This window comes from Bubalus bubalis, chromosome 20 (genome assembly GCF_019923935.1).
Source record: "Bubalus bubalis isolate 160015118507 breed Murrah chromosome 20, NDDB_SH_1, whole genome shotgun sequence".
In the NCBI taxonomy this organism is placed as follows: Eukaryota; Metazoa; Chordata; class Mammalia; order Artiodactyla; family Bovidae; genus Bubalus; species Bubalus bubalis.
The window spans coordinates 18,806,035-18,832,094 of NC_059176.1; the positions used below are offsets into that span (position 1 = coordinate 18,806,035).

Consider the following 26,060-nt stretch of genomic DNA (forward strand, 5'->3'; position numbering starts at 1 on the left):
CTAACATTTAACTCAAAAACATTATAAGGTGAATTGTCATTTTTATTAATATTATCATCATTATTATTATGTTTTATTATGAACTGAGGAGGAGGATAAGAAAAATAATCCTTTTTCCATCTGATGCCCCTTCAATCCTTTCCCCAAACACTTCACACACACACACACAAGCATCTGCAACACTTTTGAAGTGGAAAGCCTGGACTCTTCCTGAGACTCAAGAGAAGGTTAAGTAAGGGGAAGAGAGCACAGTCTTCACTTTGTCTAATATTAACGAGCTCTGCTTGCATACCATTATAAAATGGAATTGAAATCCTGCCACACCAAGAAGAAAATGGACTCATATCTGCAGTTTTCTTTGAAAAAAATGACCATTTACCTTTGTGATTCTTGTACAATAAGACGCTTTATGAATTTGAAATTTTTTAAACTATGGGGATTTTAATGATTGTTTTTAAGTTTGTTATTGTGAATAAACATAGGAGGAAATACTAAATTTTAGGAAGCAAAAGGCCATTGATGTGAATTTTGTGGTAATTTTTTATTAATGTGTTAGTTTTATAAATGAAATATTAATTTCTTTTTAGTAATACAAGCAATTAAAATAGTTAAAATTTAGTTTGGAAGTACTTTCTGAGGGTTTAAGGTAAAACAGAAAATGTTGGGTTGGCCAAAAGATTCATTCAGGTGATTCCATAATATCTTAAGGGAAAAACTGAACAAACATTTTGGCCATTCCAATACTTCATGGAAAAAAGATAAGAGATTCCTATGGACAGGTGGAAGATACTTAATTTTATACCTGTGGCGGATTCATTTTGATATTTGGCAAAACTAATACAATTATATAAAGTTTAAAAATAAAATAAAATTAAAAAAAATAAAAAATTCTTTAAATTCTTGTGGAGGAAGTATGTATCATTCAGATAGTAAAACAGTTGAGTCTATAGGTAGCTCACAACAGCTCAAAAATTTATATTCTAAAGCTTTTTTAGTGGACTATATTAGCAAAGCAGCTAAAATCAAGTGCCTAAAAGCATAAAAAAGCTTACTGTGACCTCAACTATTCAAAAATGTATAAAATACACTGTCTTCAGCAAAGGTGTTACTATATCTAATTTAAAATTATCGTATTTAATGCACCTCTGTGTAAATCTATTTGCAAGCTAAAAGTAAAAGATATTCATCAAACCAAAGTTTGTTTCTTTTTAGGATTTTGAAGTTGCTTTGAATGTTTCATTATTCCTTAATGGAACACAATCATTATGTATACTTTTTTCAATAAAGGCCTATTTTAACAGTGGTTTGACATTTTCAAATTGGAGGACAATTATCCAAAACAAAAAGCAACACAGGAATACATAAAATTAAGAAATGTTTAGAGTAAATATCTGTAAATATATTATTTGTCAGTTTGTTCGTGAACAAGCTGAAACCATAGCATAAAATGGCTAAAAATTAAAGAAAAATAATTAAGAACAGAGAAGCAAAAACAACATATACAACCTATACACAGTCAGCAACAACAAACACCAAAACCATATGCTATGGATCACATATACGAAGTTGGTTAAATAAAGAACGTAAGAAATGACACAAAGAAAAACAAGAGGGACAGAATTTCTTGCTTATAGTAATATATTATCTGGATCACAAATTATTATGCTAATTAATTAAAATCCTGACTACTGAGCCTTCTTCCCTGGCTCCATTCACTTACTAATTCATCTATCCATTTGCTCATTCATTCATCCAAATAACTACTGTGTTTAATATATTATACCAGGTATCTTTAATCACCCCCCAACCTTCCCAAGGATTTTCTTTCAGCCACTTAACACTGAAACGGCCCTGAGCAAAACATTTTCATATACTTATCAACAAAACCAAGTAACATCTGACCCTCTTGATACACTAATTTTTGTTCACATCGTTGGTTCAAATAAAATCTTTTAAAAGACAAGAACACAGGCCTTCTTATCATTTCCAGAATAAGTGTTCAAGCATTTGGTTAATTCACCCTAGAAACAGTCTTGTAAGAGCAATAACAATTTAAATAGTTTCAATGGCTTTAGTCAAAGAGAATAAATTTCACATGGTTAAGTATTATGCCATTCTAAATGTTTATGAGAAATAAAAGATATTCAATTAAAGTTCCATTAGAAACATAAGCAGGAAAATTGATTTTTAAAAATGCAAACAACTGGAAAATAGAATATATGTTAAGTTAATTGGTATCTTGGAGTAGATACACTAAGCTGCTGCCTGTTTTGCGTGATCGCAGCACCACCTTGACCACAACCTTGTTTGGGGATTCATTTAAGTCTTGAAAAATTTTTGCATATTCAGGATATTTTAAAACCACGAAGGCATAAACTAGGAAAGGGAAAAATAATATGCTTTTTGTCAATCAGCGCTTTGTGAAGAAATAAGTAATTGATGATAACTAAAACTGTTTAGTTGAAATTAGTGCATTATTACAGAATAGTGTTGAAAATACATTTCACTTTGAGTAATGCTTTGATTTTACAAAATAATTTCACACAGTGATATAATTTATTACTCACAAGAGCTGTATTCCTGACCCAGGAAGGCCAATTACATTTTAGAGGTGGGAAAGACAAACTTTAGAAAGAGAAGCAGGGCATAGAAGACATTCAGGAAACACCTAAGGTAGTGAAAAATTGTTAGACAAATTTTTTAAAGACTAACTCAGAAAGTTCTAACGCTTTAACCTAATTCACTTTTGAATGTCATCACGATATATTGTGTATAAAATGTGCCTTGGTAAAGTCAAAACACCTTCATATGTCCAGGCAGATGCATGTGACTTAAATTTTATAAATGTTTCCAGCAAAAGGAAATTAAACTAATGATGGACATTCCTCACCTGTGCTTTAAACAGTATTTCAAGTACTCTGAAAGAGTTAATAAATTTATACTCTGTCTTTAACTTACTTCCAGGGAATACTTTATATAAAGTACATATCTCATTATGTTATGGCTAAAATTTTTTTGTGCGAGTTCCCATGATTTGTATTCTCAAATAAATAAATAAATATACAAACAACAAAAAAAGCAACAATAATAATTAAAAAAACCTAAAACCCTATTTCAGAGAATGTAATGGCACCCCCCAGTACTCTTGCCTGGAAAATCCCATGGATGGAGGAGCCTGATAGGCTGCAGTCCATGGGGTCACTAAGAGTCAGGCATGACTGAGCGACTTCACTTTCACTTTTCACTTTCATGCATTGGAGAAGAAAATGGCAACCCACTCTAGTGTTCTGGCCTGGAGAATCCCAGGGAGCCTGGTGGGCTGCTGTCTATGGGGTTGCACAGAGTTGGACACGACTGAAGCAACTTAGCAGCAGCAGCAGCAAAGCCCTATTTACTGCTCTTTAGTAAAACATCATCAGGTTACAATATAATACTGTAGAAATTTTGAAGAGTAGTTGGAGCATTTTTTCTATAGACCTTGATTTCAGTGACTGTCCAAGAATGCCATATTATTAAGGAACAATATTATTGTCTGACTAAATTAAAAATGCTTTTTTAAATGATTCCCACTAAGCTATATAATTTCTAATTAAATTTCACCATGGTTTGATTCAAATAATAAATACATTTACTCTAAGAGACAAACATTCAAATTCAGAATTACAGAGAAAAAGGGAAAAATAAATCTACTATCTAGTTAATGAACAATGACTTTATATTGCTTATAAATAGAATAAGAACTCCATTAGAAGATTTTTATTTTACTTGGTGATAAAAATAAATATCCCTTTGATAAAGGCAGTTTTGTATTTTTGTCTCTCTACTTAACTTGCATTAAGAAAAATATAAAGTTCATTCATTCAGCAAATGTGTACTGAATGAATGAAAACACCTTCATACTCCCAGGCAGATCCATATGACTTAAAACTGGCCTGTGACTTACAACTGAATTGACTTTTTTTGATAAATGAAAAATCAATTGCATGTTCTTCTGCTTCCCACTGAAAAAGCAGTGTCATGGATGAGAACATACCACAAAACCATTAAGGCACCTGAACTAAGAATGTTGTTTAGAAGGGAACATATTTTAACACTGTCTGGGTATACTTAATCGGATATTTTATTATAAATAACATAACAACGCAGTGTTGTTCTTGAAAATATTTGCCTAAAAACAAATGCCACTGTCATTGAAAGGAAATATACAAGCTACTCATTGAAAAATATCAATCATCCATAGGTGGTAATTTGTAAGACTGGAGGAAATACAATTATTTATGCAAGACTTCTTTTTTCCTATGACAACTTTCATTTTGTGGTCTGCTACTGCAGAACCTGGAAGCCGATCCCTAAATGGGGAAGGCACAGCAGTCAGCTTTTTCCCTAAACAATTTAAAATATATGACCTTCATATACACATATATGTGCGTATATATACATACATATATATATATATATATATATATATATATACACATATACATATGTATGAAGTAACTATACCTTATTGGGTTTATATGCCATGGCTCTATTAGCCATGAATCAGAGAGACAAGACTGGCATGTCAAATTCCAATTTCCTATGTGAGTTCTTGAAAAAAAAATTTCATTAAAAAGAAATAATAGGTTACACAGTGCTTTCCAATATCCACTCAGAATTTGAAAGAGTTGCTTTTCCACTATGCCCATCAGAACTGCTGGACTGAATTAACATCGCATTCATAGACATGCTTCTTTTAGAAAACAGTCCACAGGTGTTCGGTGAGTTAATATAACAATTGTATTCCTTTAATTCTCCATTCAGGGAGTACCTGTGTCTTGCTCTGGCTCTCTCAGCAGGCAAAGTGAGAAACTTACTTGGCTTTGAATGTGCTCTTTTAGATGCGGGCCCCTCAGAATCAGGAGGTCGACTAGCTAACTGCAAGGCAGTTGAGTTGTTCCTGTTCACGTTTTGGGACTCAGCGTTTGTGACGGCTTCACTCTGTGGTTCGGCACCTGGTTTTGTGCCAGTCTTTCTTTTCTGCTTTTGGGACACAGACGTGCTTGAAGTCCAGGTAGGAGGCAAAGCGGAGGTAGTGGTAGAGGAGTCCTGACTTGAACACGTTTCTGACGGTTGTATCACATTGTCACTGGCAACTTTACAACACTGGGCATTCTCTTCATGACCCACAGCTTGTTTGGACACAGACTGGGGCAGCGTCCCACTGCAGCCTTGTATTTGAGCCCCGTTTGTTTGAGAGTAGACGTTGCTGACCTTGGTAACCTTGTGTTGCCCATTGTTGTTACAAACCTTATACCGGATCATTAGAATGATGATGAAAACCAGCACAGATGCTACAATGATTCCACCAATAATAATGATCATGGTGCCTCCCAGAAACTGGGACTGCATGAAATGGCACCGCACGTAATCCTGTTCCGTAGTAAACTGGATGCAACCCACGACTCTTGTGGCAGTGAGGGAAGTGATGCCATCATCATATATTGCCAAGACACACAAGTCATACATAGTTCCAGCAGCCAGGTTATTGACAAGAAAAGTTTTGCTCGTAGGAGGTATCATTCTGAGGGACAATGGAATTTGTGTTAATATTAAAAACACAACAGATATACACATGCAGTCATTATGACTTCAGTTCTGTTTCATTTCAGTACTCATTAAGATAAGCACATTTATAACAGATATGAAATATGAGAAAATGATCTGATCTTATATTTACCCACTTAAAATGGCGAAAAGTCATTGTTGGATTCTGCATTATATTAATGGTGCCTGCACCATGGCTTGACAAGCTTACTAATTACATTGCTTGGCAAAGCAGAACTCCTAATAAAAGCCACTGCTAAAAAATCATTTATGACAAATTGCTTTTGAAAGGTGTGACTGTGACATTATCTGACTACTAAACAAATCCATTTAGCACTTACAACACCTCTGTGACTAAAAGCCAATTTGAAGGAAGGGAAAACACTGACAATCACATTAGAAAGCAGATTGGAAATGCAATTCAGAGTATTTATTTTCCAAATCAGTTATAAGCTACTATGGAATGGTACCCAGTAAATCTATCTTTAATAACTAAGATAATTACTAAACTTAAAGCACTTTATTCAACCCCCTCTTACATCTTCAACACTTGGGTCCCAGTATGTTTCTATTTATTAAATGAGGTTGATGAAAATGCATGAGAAATATTATTCTAGAATCATGAACAGGGTAGAACTGTTGAACCAAAACATAAATCCCTTATCTTCCCCATTGTGGGCTTATGAAATTGTTTTCAGAACACGATTTGTAAATTTGGATACGAGTTTAGGACATCTTTGGATCCACTGTATCACAAACGTCTTCTGTGGATCCTATTCTCCACTGCTTTTTTCATCCTCCATACCAACCATATATGACTAAGATTTAATTTGGAAAAAAGGCTTGAAACTCTATCTTTTCTCTGAAAGAGTTTGAGAAATTTCAAGACTTGGCAGTGCTAATCTGTTATATCTAAACAATGTGCTCTAAATGTACCGAGAAAATTTTAGGTCAGTGTATGTATTTGTTGAAATCACTACCATTTAGTGAGTGCATGAGAAATACTTAGAGAATTACTAGTGAGAGTAATTACTAGTAAAAATGAGAATTACTAGACAGTTTATATGTATTATTTCATTTTTACAAGGACAGTATGAGGCAGGCATTATCACTTCTATACATGTGACAAACATTAGGGTCAGGAATTCAAGCACTTTCCTTATGGTCATAGAGAATTTACTTGTCATGGCAGGATTAAAATCTTAGAGCTTGGAAAACAGAAACTGACCTATTTCACAGAGCTAATGTTTAAAGAATACAGATTATTTAGCAGCTACAGGGAAAGAAAGGGGTAGGAGTGTATGCTCATCTTTAATGATCCACAGCCTAAGTGGAAAGCTGAGTATGAAAACAGTAAACTAATTTATCCTAATATACATACATTATAGTCTATATCCCTGTATATTTAGTGATGAGAGAGACATTAGAAAACATTTAGTCTAATCTCTTCCTTTTAAAGATGAGAAAATTAAAACTCAGCCAGGTAGAACCTTGCCCAGGATTGGTCACATGGCTAGTTAGAACAGTTTTGTTTTTTCCTACCAGCCCATGCTAATTTTTAAAAAAATTTTTCTCTCATTTCCATAAATAAGTGAAAATCAAATTATCTTCAACAATTCATCTGGGTGTGTAAGAACTGATTTGACTTCAGAAAAGCTTGAAGGCTATATATATAAATATATATATACACACACACACATGCATGTATACATATACATATGTGTTTTAAAGCCATAATTTTTCATCATTTCCTAGGAGTAATAGTAGTCTATAATCACGAGTGAAATTATATGAAAAGGTAAAAATGTGTATTTCCAACTGAAAATTGGACCAGATGTGACTATAAATCAATGAGGCTGAACTTCAGAAAAACATACCAGAAATTCTTTAAGTCAGATGCAAAGTCTCCACCAATGTCCTTACCCAGAGATTATCTACTTAACTCCACTGATTCACTGCTCAAAATACTTATAAATTTTCTCTTTGGAACTGTCTTAAGAACCAGTGTATATGAGGCACCACACACACACACATAACTCAACCAGTCAAAAATCAGTCTCATTATTTTATAGTTACATCCTATTTCTGACCAAAAATGGCAATACCCATCTTGATCACCCACCTTATTCACAAGACTTGGCTCCAAATGGCTTTTGCTTGTTTCCAAATTTCAAATTCACCCTCAAAAGACGAAGATTTGCCACCACTGAGGATATTCAAAATAGTATGACGAAGGTTCTAAAGATAATTCCAAAAGTGCTTTGAGCAATGGCAGCGTTATTGGGATAATGGTATAGCCTCCCAACAGGACTTCCTTGAAGGAAAGAACACTCATGTGGATGTGTAAGTTCTGGTATGTTTTTGAATTTTTAAAATAAATCAATCTTGTTCTCTGATAGTCACATCTCTTAGGTGAGGGGAAGAAAGTAGGTAAGCATAATATTAAAGATAAATTTGAACTCACTGAAAATAACACCATTCAAAATATTTCCCCACATGTATTCACCTTTCATGAGCCTTACATTATATACTTAAAAATATGGAGCATTTCAACTATAACATAGAGTGGCACTGCCAATTAAAAAAATCAGCAGTATTTTATCAAGCCCTACACTAAGATGTAGGGCAAGTATAAAAATTGGCTTAATTTTTCTTACCTGTAAACAAGGGTGTCATCATAAGTACCATTGTACTGGATTTGAAACATACGTATTCCCGGGATATTTCTTTGAAAATTAAATTTAAGTAGTGCAGTAGATGATGTTGCTTCTGCCACCACAATTTTATCTTGACTTATTTTAGTATCACCGTTACTACTGCTTGCATTCGAACCTGACTTAGTAGACGTGGAGATGTCTGAAGAACCAGGATCAGGCTCGTGGATATGGTTCGTATTGTTTAGTAAGTGAGGGAGCTTAATGATATGAAGATCCACCGTTTGTGTTGCCTCCCCAGCAGGATTGGAAGCAATGCAGGTAAAAGCACCTGTATCCTTCACAGTCGTTATAAGAATATCAAGTGTTCCATTATCATACACCAGAGATCTTGTTGCATTTGAAATAAGCTTCCCTTCAGGAGAAATCCAGTGAATTGCAGGTTCGGGGTCTCCCCTGGCTTTGCACCTCAGGGTTGCCCTTTGACCCTCCAGGACTCTCATCTCGTGGGTATGCCGAGTAATGAGAGGAGGCTCACACAAAAACTCTTCCTCAGGAATGGACCAAAAATAGCGGCCAGTTAAAAGTGCTGGAGAAGCACAGGTCTCCAGGTCATCTTCTCTGGATAGACGTCTCAACCACAGCAGTTCACAATTGCAATGCAAAGGGTTTCCGCCAAAACTTAATGCAAAAGTAGACGGGCTTATGATTCCTGAGGTTGCTAGGACCTGAGCTCTCTGAAAGAGAGGGTCAGGTGGTAGCTTCTGCAGTTTATTTGATGTTACATCTAGCCGAGTCATCTTGTGCAAGTGGGAGAAAGTCCCCTTAGGAATGTTATCAATCATATTGTGGTCCAAACTGAGGGTGTGCAAGCTAACCATCTTCTCAACAGCATCCCATGGAATTGTTTCTAAATTATTATACGACAGATCCAGCTCTTCGAGGGCAAAGACATCATCAAATGCTGTAGAAGAAATTAAAGTCAGCTGATTGTTGTTCAATATCAAGTGATGGAGATTGGAAAGCCCACTGAACATGTCATTTGTAATTTTAGTCAATCTGTTGCTATTCAAATGCAATGCCCTCAGATTCCGTAAGTCAGCAAAAGCATGAGGTGTAATAAAACTTATTGTATTCCTGGACAGAGTTAGGTCCACTAAGCTGGTCATATTGGCAAAATCTTTCCTTTTAATATTTGTAACAAAATTGTCTGCCAAACGCAGTTCCACAGTTCTTCTGTCAATGTTTGGTGGCACAAATAAAAGCCCTTTCTTGGCACAAAGGGTTGCAAGATTAGGAGACAAAATCTGACAGACACAACGCTTCGGACAGATCTGAGCTTTCACTGCTATGCCAATGAAAAACAGATAAAAAAGAAATTTTTCCATTGTAGATCAGATTTAAGAGCCTGTAAGAGAAGACACAGAATATAGTTTTAGCATCCAATCATCTGAATAGAGTTCATATTCCTAATTAATCTTTTTAATGCAAATTAAAATGTATTCATTTGCTTATTTAATCAAGTAAAAATACTAACTCTGTATTGTCAGTATATAGACACTAGGATAAAAATATACCACTCATGACCTCATGAGTTTTAAAAGCAAATGGTGAAAATAAAAAAGTCAACAGATTATTATAATTCTATAAATTAAGTGCTGTTTTTGAAATATGCCCAGGGTACTCCATAGGTTCACAAAAAAGAGATATCCATCCCAGACTGGAGGGCAGGAGATCAGGAAAACTTCTACTAACCTCCTAAAAGACATCTTGTAAATTCAAAAGCTTAGACATATTTAGCAATGTGCAAGTATTTCAATTTATATGTCTGAGCAGAAATAATAAGATAATATTTGTTAAACTTGTGGCAAGATATTGAAAGTAATTAATTTTTAATTAAATTTTATTCATCTTTACAAACTATCTTGAAAATAGTACAATCTTCACATCCTAACTGCAAATACAGGATCTAGTTCTCAAAAATTAAAAGACTGCAAATGTACCATAAATGCTCTGAGCTCCTTAAATATTAGAAGGTTTATATATATGAAACATGTATAATATCATATATGAAACCAGTTGCCAGTCCAGGTTCGATGCACGATACTGGATGCTTGGGGCTGGTGCACTGGGACGACCCAGAGGGATGGTATGGGGAGGGAGGAGGGAGGAGGGTTCAGGATGGGGAACACATGCATACCTGTGGTGGATTCATTTTGATATATGGCAAAACCAATACAATATTGTAAAGTTAAAAAAGAAAATAAAAATAAATAAAAATAAAAATAAAAGAAGGTTTATGTGATATAATGTGGATTTTTGATGATAATTTATAGAAAGCAATGATCAAAATACTTGACAGTGAGTCCAAGAAGATGTCATATTCCATTTTTCTTTTCTGAAAAATCTCAGTGCATTTATATTTACCCAAATTTAATTTTTAAAAACTTGACAATTTCATTTCCAACTTGATCTTAAGTATTTGCTCTTGAAAATAAACATAAAAATAAAAATACTAACACATATGTGATTAAAATTCTCAAAAAGTATAAGTAGTTTTAAATATGAAAAGGGAAAACAGCTTCAGAAAATCACCCAATTGTTTAATTAATGAAAATATGAAATATGGAATTATTCTAGAAATGATGCACCTAGTTTTATAAACAAAATCTATTCTTATAGCTTTGATTTATTTTATACCCATTTTATGTCATATTAAATATGGTTGCAATGAATAAGACTGTCCTTCTCCACAAGTGAAATAGTCTTACTCTTCTGTTTATGACAGAATAAGTAGTACTTTGTCTTTCCACAATAAACAAAATTAAAAAAAAAAAAAGAAACTGTACCAAAATATATAAAACTACAGTTTTCAGACATTGGAAGAAAGGAAGCAGAGAACTGTGATCCTTGAAAAAAAGGGGAAAAAAATGAACCTTATCACTGAGCCCTAGAGACACTTTCCAAACCACAGCACAAGGAGGGAAATCAAGGCAAAGCATGAACAGTCTTAATCAATTGAACAGGACTGAGCTTGCTGTGCAGAGATCTCAGGTGGCCTGACTTTATGGGGCAAAGTACCAGAAATGAGAGGGTGATCAAACAAAGAACTCCAATAATCTCTGTAAGTAGATACAGGGCAATACATATTAACCATATTGAAACACTATGGGGAAAAAAGTGAACAAAAATTCAGTGACCTGTGGAAAAATATTTTAAAAAGTCAAGCATACATATAATCGGAGTTATCAGACGAAAGCTGTAAGGTAGAAATATATTTGGAGAAATAAAGGCAATTGTTCCCAAACATGTGGTTATAAAACAACCCCCAAACCCAAGCTTAAAACAAGAAAAACCTACCAAGACATATTACAATCAAACTGCAGATAACCAAAGAGAAAGGAAAAATAATTTTAAAAACTGTCACAGAAATAGGACACATTATAAATAAGAACAAGATAGAAATAATGTCTTACTCCTCATTGAGTTCTCTTTGGAAACAAAGCAAGATGGAAGACAATGAGAAATCTCTTTAAAGAGCTGCCAGAAAGGAAGGCCTGCCAAACTGGGTGGTGATTTATATATTCATAAATAATGAAGCAAAACAAAAACATTTCGAGAGAAACAAACTGAAAATGTCATTACTAGAAGAACTGCAGTCTAAGAAAATACAAAGGACATTCTCTTCAGGCTGAAGGAAAATTATATCAGATGAAATCTTGAATCCTTATAAGATGTATGAAAAGCAACTGATATGGTTTATCTGTGGCTAGGTATAAAATATTTCATTATGTTTTAATATGCTTATAAATAGTAATCTGGTGTGGATATAAGTTACTAAAAACATTCACACTAATAATTATGCTGGATAAGCTACAAATTATATATTTAAAAAAAAAACATCATAATGCTGAGGATACAAAAATAAACTGAACAGCACTATATTCCAGATAGTGATAGTCCTTGATGAAAGGAAGAGATCCAGAGATGTCCCTTTTCTTTCCCCATCCACAGAAAAGTAATGGGAGAATCCATCTGCCATAAATTGAGGTGAGGTTAAGCCAGTTTAACTTTTAACAAACTTAAAAAAAAAAATACTTGATTGTGTTAGGGCAGTATTAGGTTTACAACAAAATTGAGAGAAAGGTTCAGAGGTTTCACATATACTAACTGCTCCCGCACATGGAGAGCCTCCTATATAATCAACAACCCATACCGAAGTGGTACATGCGTTACAACAGATCAATCTATTTTGGCACACCACAGTCACCTAAAGGTCATAGTTTACATTAGGGTTCATTCTTGGTGCTCTATGTTCTATGGGTTTGGATAAATATATAATGACATATACCCATCATTTTGGAATCACACAGAATATTTTCATTGCCCTAAAAATCTTCTCAGCTCTATTCATCTCTCCCTACCCAATCCCTGGCAATCACTGATCTTTATACTGTCTCCATAGTACTGGCTCTTCAAGAATGTAATAGAGCTGGAATCATACAACATGTAGCTTTTTCAGACTGACTTCTTTCATTTAAGGATTTTAAGATTCCTTCATGTCTCTTCAATGCTTCACAGCTCATTTCCTTTTGGCGCTGAATAATATTCCACTGTCTGGGATGCACCACGGTTTATCAGCTCACTTACTGAAGAACATCTTGGTTGCTCCCAAGTTTTGGCAATTATGAATAAAGTTGCAATATACATCTATGTACAGGCTTTTGTGTGGACATATATTTGTTACTCCTTTGGGTGAATACCAAGGAATGCAACTGCTGAACTGCATGGTGAGAACATGTTTTATTTTATTAAAAAAAAAAAACATCAAAGTGGCTGAACCATAATTCCCAGCAGTGATGCGTGAGAATTCCTATTGTATTTCTTGTTTCTCAGCACTTGGTGTCAAGTTACAGATTTTGTTCATTCTAACAGGTGTATGGTGGCATCTCATTGTTTTACTTTGCATTTCCCTAGAGACATACAATGTGGGATATCTCTTCATATTTTATTTGTAATGGACCATAGCCTTGTCTAACTCAATGAAACTATGAGCCATGCCATGTAGGGCCATCCAAGACGACAGGTCACAGTGGAGAGTTCTGACAAAATGTGGTCCACTGGAGAAGGGAATGGAAAACCTCTTCAGTGTCCTCACCTTGAAAACCCCATGAAAAGTATGAAAAGGCAAAAAGATAAGACACTGAAAGATGAACTCCTCAGGTCAGTAGGTGCCCAATATTCTACTGGAGATGAGTGGAGAAATAACTCCAAAAAGAATGAAGACACAGAGCCAAAACAAAAACAACACTCAATTGTGGATGTGACTGGTGATGGAAGTAAGGTCCGATGCTGTAAAAAGCAATATTGCAAGGGAAACTGGAACGTTAGGTCCATGAATCAAGGCAAATTGGAAGTGGTTAAACAGGAGATGGCAAGAGTGAACGTCGACATTTTACAAATCAGCAAACTAAATTGGACTGGAATGGGTGAATTTAACTCAGACCATCATATCTACTACCGTGGGCAAGAATCCCTTAGAAGAAATGGAGTAGCCATCATAGTCAACAAAAGAGTCTGAAATGCAGTACTTGGATGCAATCTCAAAAACGACAGAATGATCTCTGTTCGTTTCCAAGGCAAACTATTCAATATCACAGTAATCCAAGTCTATGCCCCAATCAGGAACGCTGAAGAAGTTGAAGCTGAACAGTTCTATGAAGACCTACAAGATCTTCTAGAACTAATACCCAAAAGAGATGTCTTTTTCATTATAAGGGACTGGAATGCAAAAGTAGAAAGTCAAGAAACACCTGGAGTAACAGGCAAATTTGGCCTTAAGAGTACAGAATGAAGCAGGGCAAAGGCTAATAGAGTTTTGCCAAGAGAATGCACTGGTCATAGCAAACACCTTCTTCCAACAACACAAGAGAAGACAACACATGGACCTCAACAGATGGTCAATACCGAAATCAGATTGATTATATTCTTTGCAGCCAAAGATGGAGAAGCTCTATACAGTCAGCAAAAACAAGAGTGGGAGCTGACTGTGGCTAAGATCATGAACTCCTTATTGCCAAATTCAGACTTAAATTGAAGAAAGTAGGGTAAAACACTAGACCATTCAGGTATGACCTAAATTAAATCCTTTGCGATTATAAAGTGGAAGTAAGCAATAGATTTAAAGGACTAGATCTGATAGAGTGCGTGAAGAATTATGGATGGAGGTTCGTGACATTGTACAGGAGACAGGGATCAAGAATATCCCCAAGAAACAGAAATGCAAGAAAGCAAATGGCTGTATGAGGAGGCCATACAAATAGCTGTGAAAAGAAGAGCAGCAAAAAGCAAAGGAGAAAAGGAAAGATATACCCATTTGAATGCAGAGTTCCAAAGAATAGTAAGGAGAGATAAGAAAGCCTTCCTCAGCGATCATTGCAAAGAAATAGAAGAAAACAATAGAATGGGAAAGACTAGAGATGTCTTCAAGAAAATTAGAGATACCAAAGTAACATTTTATGCAAAGATGGGCCCAATAAAGGACAGAAATGGTATGGACCTAACAGAAGCAAAAGATATTAAGAAGAGGTGGCAAGAATACACAGATCTGTATAAAAAAAATTCTTCATGACCCAGAAAATCATGATGGTGTGATCATTCACGTAGAGCCAGACATCCTGGAATGTGAAGTCAGGGCCTTAGGTAGCATTACTACAGACAAAGCTAGTGGAGGTGATGGAATTCGAGTGAGCTATTTCAAATCCTGAAAGATGATGCTGTGAAAGTGCTACAGTCAATATACCAGCAAATTTCGAAAACCCAGCAGTGGCCACAGGACTGGAAAAGATCAATTTTCATTCCAATCCCAAAGAAAGGCAATGCCACAGAATGCTCAGACTACTGCACAATTGCACTTATCTCACACGCTAATAAAGTAATGCTCAAAATTCTCCAAGCCAGGCTTCAGCAATATGTGAACCATGAACTTCCAGATATTTAAGCTGGTTTTAGAAAAGGCAGAGGAACCAGAGATCAAATTGCCAACATTGGCTGGATCATCAAAAAAAATAGAGTTCCAGAAAAACATCTATTTCTGCTTTATTGACTATGACAAAGCCATTGACTGTGTGGATCACAATAAACTTTGGAAAATTCTGAAAGAGATGGGAATACCAGACCACCTGACCTGCCTCTTGAGAAACCTATATGCAGGTCAGGAAGCAACAGTTAGAACTGGACATGGAACAATAGACTGGTTCCAAATAGGAAAAGGAGTACGTCAAGCTTGTATATTGTCACCCTGGTTATTTAACTTATATGCAGAGTACATCATAAGAAATGCTGGGCTAGAAGAAGCACAAGCTGGAATCAAGATTGCCGGGAGAAATAACAATAACCTCAGATATGCAGATGACACCACCCTTATGGCAGAAAGTGAAGAGGAACTAAAGAGCCTCTTGATGAAAGTGAAAGAGGAGAGTGAAAAAGTTGACTTAAAGGTCAACATTCAGAAAACTAAGATCATGGCATCTGGTCCCAACACTTCATGGGAAATAGATGGGGAAACAGTGGCATACTTTATTTTTTTGGCGGGGTTCCAAAATCACTGCAGATGGTGATTGCAGCCATGAAATTAAAAGACGCTTACTCCTTGGAAGGAAAGTTATGACCAACCTAGATAGCATATTCAAAAGCAGAGACATTACTTTGCCAACAAAGGTTCGTCTAGTCAAGGCTATGGTTTTTCCTGTGGTCATGTATGGATGTGTGAGTTGGACTGTGAAGAAGGCTGAGTGCCGAAGAATTGATACTTTTGAACTCTGGTGTTGGAGAAGACTCTTGAGAGTCCCTTGAACTGCAAGGAGATCCAACCAGTCCATTCTGAAGGAGATCAGCCCTGGGATTTCTTTGGAAGGAATGATGCTAAAGCTGAAACTCCAGTACTTTGGCCACCTCATGCGAAGAACTGACTCACTGGAAAAGACTCTGATGCTGGGAGGGATTGGGGGCAGGAGGAGAAGGGGATGAGAGAGGATGAGATGGCTGGATGGCATCACTGACTCGATGGACGTGAGTCTGGGTGAACTCCGGGAGTTGGTGATGGACAGGGAGGCCTGGCATGCTGCGATTCATGGGGTCGCAAAGAGTCGGACACGACTGAACGACTGAACTCAACTGAACCACTTTCAATTGGGTTATTTGTTTTTTGATGCTGATTTCTATGAGCTGTTTATATATTTTGGGTATTAAAATGTTATCAATCATATTATTTTCAAATTATTTTCTCTCACTCAGTAGGCTGTCTTTTTGTTTTATTGATAGATTGCTGTGCAAAAACTTTTAATTAGGAAAACATTAAGTAGAGAAGACACATTCACCTCAATGTTCACAGCAGCATTTACAATTAGCAAGATATGGAAGAAAACTAAGTGTCCATCAACAGAAGAGCAGATAAAGAAGAAGCTTTTACAATTTCACAGCAGCATTTACAATTAGCAAGATATGGAAGAAAACTAAGTGTCCATCAACAGAAGAGCAGATAAAGAAGAAGCGGTATATATATCTACACAAACACTGACACACACACACACAATGAAATACTACTCAGACATAAAAAAGAAGGAATTTTTACAATTTGCAATAACATAGATGGACTTGGAGGGTATTGCGCTAAGTGCAATAAGTCAGACAGATGATCAAGCTTATGTGGCAGTCTGGATGAGAGGGGAGTTTGGGGGAGAATGGGCACATGTATATCTATAGCTGAGTCGCACTGCTGTGCATCTGAAACTATCAAGACATTGTTAATTGGCTATACTTCAAAATGAAGTAAAAAGTTATTTAAAAAGCCAGACATTATAGTCCACCCTTCCCCTCTGGCATCCTTACACATCCCCTTAAGCCATACTTATCTACAAATAAAGTCATATTTCTAGGAAAAGATGTCAGACAGAGAGCGACAAATACTGCATGATGTCACTTAAATGTGGAATCTAAAAATAAAATGAACCAGTGAAAGTAACAATAAAGAAGCTGACTCACAGATATAGTACATGCTAGTGGTTACCAGTGGGGAGAGAGAAGCAGAGGGCAATAGAGGGCAAAGGGATTACAAACTATTGTGTGTAAAATAAATAAGCCACGAGCATGTATTATACAGCACAGAGCATCTAGACAGTCTTTTGTAGTAAATAAATGGAATATAACCTACAAACTTGTGCATCACTATGTTGTATACCTGTAACTTACATAATACTGTACATCAACCATAATTCAGTTTAAAAAAATTTTTTTTAAATAAAAAGGGATAGCCAAACAACAAAGGTTTTGTAAGATGGTGAAAGGCATGGGGCTTTCAAATGAGAAAGCTCTCAGATAAAGAGTATCTTGTTAGCTGGGGTATCACACTGTTGCTCCCCATCAACTTCAAATCTGAAGAAGTGTGCTCCCCCTGTATCAGTGCTCTGTGGAAAACATCAGGATAAACATGTTCCACATCAGACTTGGTACTGAATGATGAGAAAACTGAGTCTCATTGAAGGTCTGAAAATATTAGTCATTGAAGACTACAATCAGATTTAATATGCCAGTTTCTTTCTATTGCATCTCACTGCAGGTAATGAGTTTTCAATGGACACAGGAAGAGAAAGGTCTAGGGCACGGACCATTATCGCAGGTGTGAAATGCAATGAAATCAACTCTCCTGTCATTGCAGAGTCATAGACGACCCCAGCTTTCTTCCAATTTCCAAGAACAGGGCAGCTCCTCTCTCAGGATGCACCTTGTTTTTAAGGCAACTTGGAAGAACATCATGAGGGTTACAATACAAATTCGAATGCCATTCATCAGTGTTTTAAATCTAGTAAATGATTTAGTGCTTTATCCATTTTTCTTTGGAATTCTGAAAGGTGACTCTCTGGGCCTTTGAGATGCCATGCTATCCATTATGTTTCAGTTTCCCGAAGGTGTTTAACATTTCATGTATCTAGTCTCTGTGCTTATATTGGTGCTGTTGTGCTGTTGCCATAGCAATTAAAAAGGCACAGTAGTGTAGCAATGCAGACAGAAGCATCTGCACAGAGATGTTGTTCGACATAATTCAGGCCTCTAGAAATCTGGATAATTCTTCAGGAAAAAAAAATATGGTTTAGACTTCATCTTGATATTATTGTGGGCATCCATGCAGCCAAGTTTTCACCAATGGGAAATTCAGTTCAGAAGTTGAAAAAAATGGGAGAGGAAAGAAAGGCATACATACTTACATACAGAGGAAGTAGTGACTTTACTGAGGGTTTATATACTAAATATGTGTGCTGGTGGAAAGTTCCGGCAGTACTCCTACAGAAATATTTTGACAAACTGACACCATATGGAAGCTTTTATATCACTGAAATCATTATGTTTTCTCTCTCTCTCTCTCCTTCTTGCTCTCTCGCTCATCTCGTTCCTCTTCTCTATCTCTCCCTCCCTCCCACTTACCTCTCTCTCCTCCATCTCACTTAAAGACACGCACCATTCTGTCTTTTCATTTATTTATTTTTATGTGAGTAGAGTTGCTTTACACTGCTGTGTTAGTTTCTGCTATAAAGCAAAGTGAATCAACCACATGTACACATATATACCTTCCTTTTTGAATTTCCTGCCCATTTAGGTTACTATAGAACAACGAGTACAGTTCCCTGGACTATACAGCAGGTTCTCATTACTTGCCTATTTTATATATAGTAGTGTATATATGTCAATCCCAATCTCCCAGTTCATCTCCCTTCACTCACGGAGGAGCCTGGTAGGCTGCAGTCCATGGGGTCGCTAAGAGTCGGACACGACTGAGCTACTTCACTTTCACTTCACTTTCACTTTTTTTGTATTAACATTGTTTGGCCCTTTACAACATAATGATCATATCAAACTTGACACAATGCATATTTTTAACAGTGATATAAGAATACTACATAAAAAGTCCACATCCAGATATATAAAAATGTAAATATAAGAAATAACTGAGTAAAGGATACAAACAGATAATTCACAGGAGCCTGGACCATTCCTGTTCTCTTTCGGTATTGAACTTTCAACATGGCCACTCTACTTTGATCTCTAAAATAAAATCTCAATATTAACATGTCTAAAATCAAGCTCCTAATTTTCTCTCTCAAATCTGCTTTCTTTATACTGTAGTACTTCTAATTATAGGTTGGTTGCTTTCTTTTCAAAATCTAGACCCAAACGTTGGAATTATTCATTACTTCTCTTTCTGTTATATACTAAATCCATTATATTCATTAATCCTACAGATTGTACAGTAAAAATATACACATTATGGGATCATATCATACCTGCCTCTATGACCTTTCCTCATCTTTCACCTGGAATATAACAGTCACTTCCTAACTAGTTGACCTGCTTTGGCCACTGTCCTCCTCCACTCTATTTTCTACAAAACAGTCAGAATGATCTTGCTAAAACTTAAAGCAGATCAAAAACTTTCTACTTGCTTCCCATATCACTTGGAGAAAATGTTCAGGTTCTTATCAGTTCAGTTCAGTTCAGTCAGTCAGTCATGTCCAACTCTTTGCGACCTCATGAATCGCAGCATGCCAGGCCTCCCTGTCCATCACCAACTCCCGGAGTTCACTCAGACTCATGTCCATCGAGTCAGTGATGCCATCCAGCCATCTCATCCTCTGTCGTCCCCTTCTCCTCCTGCCCCCAATCCCTCCCAGCATCAGAGTCTTTTCCAATGAGTCAACTCTTCACATGAGGTAACCAAAGTATTGGAGTTTCAGCTTAAACATCAGTCCTTCCAATGAACACCTAGGACTGATCTCCTTTAGGATGGACTGGTTGGATCTCCTTGCAGTTCAAGGGACTCTCAAGAGTCTTCTCCAACACCACAATTCAAAAGCATCAATTCTTTGGCGCTCAGCCTTCTTCACAGTCCAACTCTCACATCCATACATGACCACTGGAAAAACCATAGTCTTGACTAGATGGACCTTTGTTGGCAAAGTAATGGCTCTGCTTTTGAATATGCTATCTAGGTTGGTCATAACTTTCCTTCCAAGGAGTAAGCGTCTTTTAATTTCATGGCTGCAATCACCATCTGCAGTCATTTTGGAGCCCCCCAAAATAAAGTCTGACACTGTTTCCACTGTTTCCCCGTCTATTTCCCATGAAGTGATGGGACCGGATGCCATGATCTTCGTTTTCTGTATTTTGAGCTCTAAGCCAACTTTTTCACTCTCCACTTTCACTTTCATCAAGAGGCTTTTGAGTTCCTTTTCACTTTCTGCCATAAGGATGGTGTCATCTGTATATCTGAGGTTATTGATATTTCTCCCGGCAATCTGGATTCCAGCTTGTGTTTCTTCCAGTCCAGCGTTTCTCATGATGTACTCTGCATATAAGTTAAATAAGCAGGGAGACAATATACAGCCTTGACGTACTCCTTTTCCTATTTGGGACCAGTCTGTTGTTCCATGTCCAGTTCTAACTGTTGCTTCCTGACCTGCATACAGATTTCTCAAGAGGCAGGTCAGGTAGTCTGGTATTCCCATCTCTTTCAGAATTTTCCAAAGTTTATTGTGATCCAAGTCAAAGGCTTTACTGGCCGCCAATTCCGATGTGGTCTGGTTACCACTACATCTCAGATTTCAGAAATTCTCTGGCCTTGGTTCACTTCACTCCTGTCAGATTGGCCAATCAGATTCGCTGTTTCTCAAACATACTGGGCGAAAGTGTCAGTAGCTCAGTCGTGTGCGACTCTTTGCAACCCCATGGACTGCAACCAGGATCCTCTCTCCATGGAATTATCCAGGCAAGAATACTGGAGTGGGTTGCCATTTCCTTCTCCATACTGGGTGAACTATTGCTCAACTCTTTGCACTCCCTCCTTTTTTCTGGATCTCACCATCTCTCTTTAAGAGTATATGTACTTTATTTCAATCATCAATTCCTTCCAGATTTTACTAAAGTGTCACCTTCAAAGTGGGCCCACCCTATTTAAATTATAAGTCCTCACTCTCCAATTCCTTACTTTATTTTCCTCCATAACAATCACCATCATCTCACTGTTCATACATTTTGCTTATCTTTGTCTATTTTCTGACTCAGCAAATAAAATGCAAGTTTCATGAGGGCAGAGATTTTTCTCTTTCATTCACCATTGTATCCTCAACATCTAGAGGAAGGGTTGGAACAAAAAAGACTTTGAATAAATACTGAGTGAAGGAATGATTTGGAAACCCAGCTGTTTAGCAAGTGTCTGAGAAACTTTTCAAAGTTTTAGTAATTAAAATGTGAATTACAATGCTGTTTTCTAAAACAATTATGGGTTTTAAATGATAATATCTACGCTGGTGAGAATACAACGAAGAAATATTCTCACACATTGCCAGAGGTAGTATACATTTAGGATTTTATGCCATCTAAAATGAAAAAGATCCTGGAGGTTGGAGAAATAGATAAAGCATAGAATAAGTCCAGTATTGATAGGCTTTTGACAAGGGAGATAACTGATTAATCCAGCAGCCTTGAGTTGTGAGGGAAACTCAGTAAGCAGTAGAGGATGTTTTTATTGTATATGGGCTATGCAATCTCCTCTTGTACTCCCAAAAAAACCCTATATAAAGTTTTCATGATTTTCAAATGCTCCTGGATTTGGAGCTTGTTTTACCTATGCTAGCCTGTGCTAGCCCGTGCCTGAAGACAAGGGCTTGAACCAAATTTATTCACCTCACATATACATCTATTTAACACAACAGTTGGCTTATGATAGCTGCTCCATGAGTGGAAGCCTCAGCATCAGTCATCATGGCAGTAGCATACCGACTGATAACAACAGTAATATTGAAAAGACTATTTGGCCCAGATGGTAAAGAATCTGGCTGCAATGCAGGAGACCTGGGTTCAATCCCTGGGTTGGGAAAATCCCATGAAGGAGGACATGGCAACCCACTCCAGTATTCTTGTCTGGAGAATCCCCATAGACAGAGGAGTCTGGTGAGCTACAGTCCATTGGATCACAGAGGGTCATACACGACTGAGTGACTAAGCACAGCATAGCACTCACAGCTAAACTAATCACAACTGGTTCAGTATGATTTTAAAAATGTTAAGGCACCAGATATAAATATTCTAAAAATGACTAGAAAGAAATATGCATTCAAGTCTCTCTCTCTCTCTCTCTATATATATATATATATATATTTCAATATTTTTTGTAAAATAAAAAGTTAAAACTAACTTGGATTCTTTTAATACTAATCCATATTTGTTAGCAATGAGTCATATAATTATAAAGATTGTCTATTAACTGAGACATTTTTGACAAGTATTGCTCTGGGCTATCACAAACCTCACAGAATTGCTAAAAACAAACATTTTATGATGATCAAAGTGAATAAACACATTTAGCACACATCTGCCATATATCCTAGGGTAAACACTGTTCATTTCATCCCTGAGGCATTTCTTCATAATAAGTTAGTTATGAAAGTTTATTATTTCAAGCTAACTCAGAAAAATTTTATAAAACTTAGGTATTGGGTCAACTACAAACATGCTCTGTTTATGAGAACATAATGTAAAAACAGATTTGTTTTGCTCATTGACTAAATGTTTGTAGTAAGTGCTACTACAGGCTTACTTTCCCAATCTAGGCTTGGGTAACAGTGGATTTTATTTTTGTTCAGTCAAAGTCCTATCTGATTCTTTGTGACCCTATGCACTACAGCATGCCAGACTTCCCTGTCCTTCACTATCTTCCAGAGTTTGTCCAAATTCATGTCCATGGAGTGGGTGATGTCATTCAACCATCTCATCATCTGTCAACCCCTTCTTGTCCTGCTGTCAATCATTCCCAGCATCAGGGCTTTTTTTTTTTTTTTTTTTTTTCTTCTCCAATGAATCAGCTCATCCCATCTGGTGACCAAAATATCAGAGCTTCAGCTTCAGCATCAGTCCTTCCAATGAATATTCAGGGTTGATTTTCTTTAGGACTGACTAGTTTGATCTCCTTGCAGTCCAAGAGACTTTCAAGAGTCTTCTCCAGCACCACACAATTTGAGAGCATTAATTTTTCCACCCTCAGCCTTCTTTATGGTCCAACTCTCACATTCATATATGACTACAGGAAAAACCAGAGTTTTGACTGTATGGACCTTTGTCAGCAAAGTGATGTTTCTGTTTTTAATATACTTTCTAGGTTTGTCATAGCTTTCCCGCCAAGGTGCAAGTATCTTTTAATTTCATGGCTGCAGTCACCATTCACAGTGATTCTGAAGTCAAAGAAAATAAAATTTGTCACTGTTTCCACTTTTTCCATCTATTTGCCATTGAGTGATGGGACTGGATGCCATGATCTTAGTTTTTTTGATGTTGAGCTTCAAGCTAGCTTTTTCATTCTCCTCTTTTACCCTCATTAAGAGGTTCTTTAGTTCCTCTTCACTTTCTGCCATTAGAGTGTTATAATCTGCATATGTGAGGTTCTTGATATTTCTCCTGGCAATCTTGATTCCGACTTGTGATTCATCCAGCCCAGCATTTCGCATGATGTACTCTGCATAGAAGTTAAATAAGCAGGGTGACAATAAACAGCCTTGTCAGACTCCTTTCCCAATTTTGAGCCAGACAGTTGTTCCATTATCTGTTCTCACTGCTGCTTCTTGACCTGCATACAGGTTTCTCAGGAGACAGGTAAGCTGATCTGGTATTCCCATCTTTTTAAAGAATTTCTACAGTTTGTTGTGATCCATACAGTCAAAGGCTTTAGTGTAATCAAAACAGAAGTAGATGTTTTTCTGGAACTCCCTTGATTTCTCTATGATCCAATGAACATTGGCAGTTTGACCTCTGGTTCCTCTGCCTCTTGGAAACCCAGCTTGTATATCTGCAAGTTCTCAGTTCACCTACTGCTGAAGCCAACCCTGAAGGATTTTGAGCATAGCATGGGCAATGAGCACAACTGTATGGTAGTTTGAACATTTTTTGCCTTTGCCCTTCTTTGGGACTGGAATGAAAACTGACATTTTCAAGACCTGTGGCCACTGCTGAGTCTTCCAAATTTGCTGACATTTTGAATGCAACATTTTAACAGCATCACCTTTTAGTATTTTAAATATCTCAGCTGGAATTTAGTCACCTCCACTAGCTTCGATCGTAGTAATGTTTCCTAAGGCCCACTTGACTTCACACTCCAAGACGTCCAGTTCTAGGTGAGTGACCCACCATCGTGGCTATCCACATCACCAAGACCATTGTATAGCTCTTCTGTTTATTCTTGCCACATCTTAATTGCGTCTGCTTCTGTTAGGTCTTTACCATTTCTGTCCTTTATTGCTTCTCTTCTTTCCTCAGCTATTTGTAAAGCCTCTTCAGACAAGCACTTCTTTTTCTTTTGGATGGTTTTGATCACTGCCTCCTGTACAATGTTACAAACCTCCATCCATAGCTCTTCAGGCACTCTGTCTACCAGATGTAAACCCTGGTAGGGTGGCATTAATTAAAATATAGGGCAGAGGAAAGAAAAATTGTTGGGATGTGATAGAAGACAATGAGTTTGAATTGGATATTCTATTTTTGAAGGGATTTGTGCTGTTTAAATCTAAGCTGGATAGATTGTGAAATGTATAAGATATTGGTATTTAAATCTGCGAGTATGCAATCTCTGAAGGTTATGGTTTGCAGACAATGGAAATGCATTATTTTAAATTTCTTGACAGCACACTATTGTCTACATTTGGGAGCATTTTTCCACTTTTGTTTTATTATTTTACTACATAATGATTAATTTGATTCATGATTATTTTTCATGTGTCATCTCTGAAAGATTTTGACACAAGCGTTTTTTAAATGAGATGAATCTATTGTCTACTATTTCCTCTAGGGTTTTGAAAATGGAGCTAGATACCAATATGTAATAGTGTGCCTATCCTTCATTTTTGCCAGTTTTTAAGAAACACTAATTTATAGCTGAGAAAACCAAAGCCCAAATATTGTTCAGACACAATTAGAGTTTTAGAAGCCTTAAAAACTAGGCATGCAAAACATAAATGTAACCCTATAATCTAGTGTTCAAGGGAATTCCAATATACTTCATGTTTGAATGTAATACAGTCATGAAACACCTTCATGGTAGTCAGTTAAAGGTAACAGGGAAATATGTGTTACAATATGTGGTGGGTAGAATTCTAGTCTGTTCCCATATTAGCACACCCTGGTGTATGTACTCTTGTTTAATCTTCCCCTTAAGTGAAGCAAAAGGTAAAGGGACTTTGCATATATTAATTGTTTGACTTCAAGTTAATAAAAATAAGGATTATTCTGGGGCCACAACATATCAGTGAGAACTTTAAAAGATGGTTCAAGCTCTCCTGAAGTTAGATGCCTCATGCAGAAGAGATCTTGTCCATCCATTGCTGACTGTGAAGAAGTAAACTGTCAGGATTCCACAGCAGTGCAGATGCATTTTACCAACAACTTGAGGGCACTAGGAAGTAGTTCTTTCTCAGTAAAGCTTCCAGATGAAAATGCAACATAGTCAACAATTCTACTGTAGCCTTATGAGACCTCAACAGAGGATCCAGCTAAGATGTGCCCAGACTAATCCATGGAACCTCTGCTCTGTTTTAAGTCACCAAGTTTAAGGTAATATCACAGCAACAGACAACTAATACAATGTATTTTAGATTAAAAAGTGGGATATAAATTGGATGTGTAGCATGATCATAGTTATTTTAAAAACCTAAACTAAAACTATAGATAATGCTTGATAGAATTCTGATTCTGATAATGTTGGGTGACATAAGATGGTCCCTTTTA

At 36.6% G+C, this 26,060-nt stretch overlaps 1 protein-coding gene across 4 annotated transcripts in view; it reads right to left on the reverse strand.

The window, feature by feature from the left end:
• Positions 1–26,060, reverse strand: part of LRFN5 (leucine rich repeat and fibronectin type III domain containing 5) — a 319,486-nt gene that overhangs the window by 7,944 nt on the left and 285,482 nt on the right. For 3 of the 4 annotated variants that reach the window (XM_044932741.2, XM_025271878.3, XM_044932740.2), the window contains 2 exons: positions 8,244–9,648; positions 4,857–5,563 (listed from right to left, as the gene is read on the reverse strand). In XM_044932741.2, coding sequence (XP_044788676.1) covers positions 4,857–5,563; positions 8,244–9,628 — 2,092 coding nt within the window. In that variant the 5' untranslated portion in view covers positions 9,629–9,648. The remainder of the gene's footprint in view (positions 1–4,856; positions 5,564–8,243; positions 9,649–26,060) is intronic. The other variant, XM_025271881.3, reaches the window with a different exon arrangement.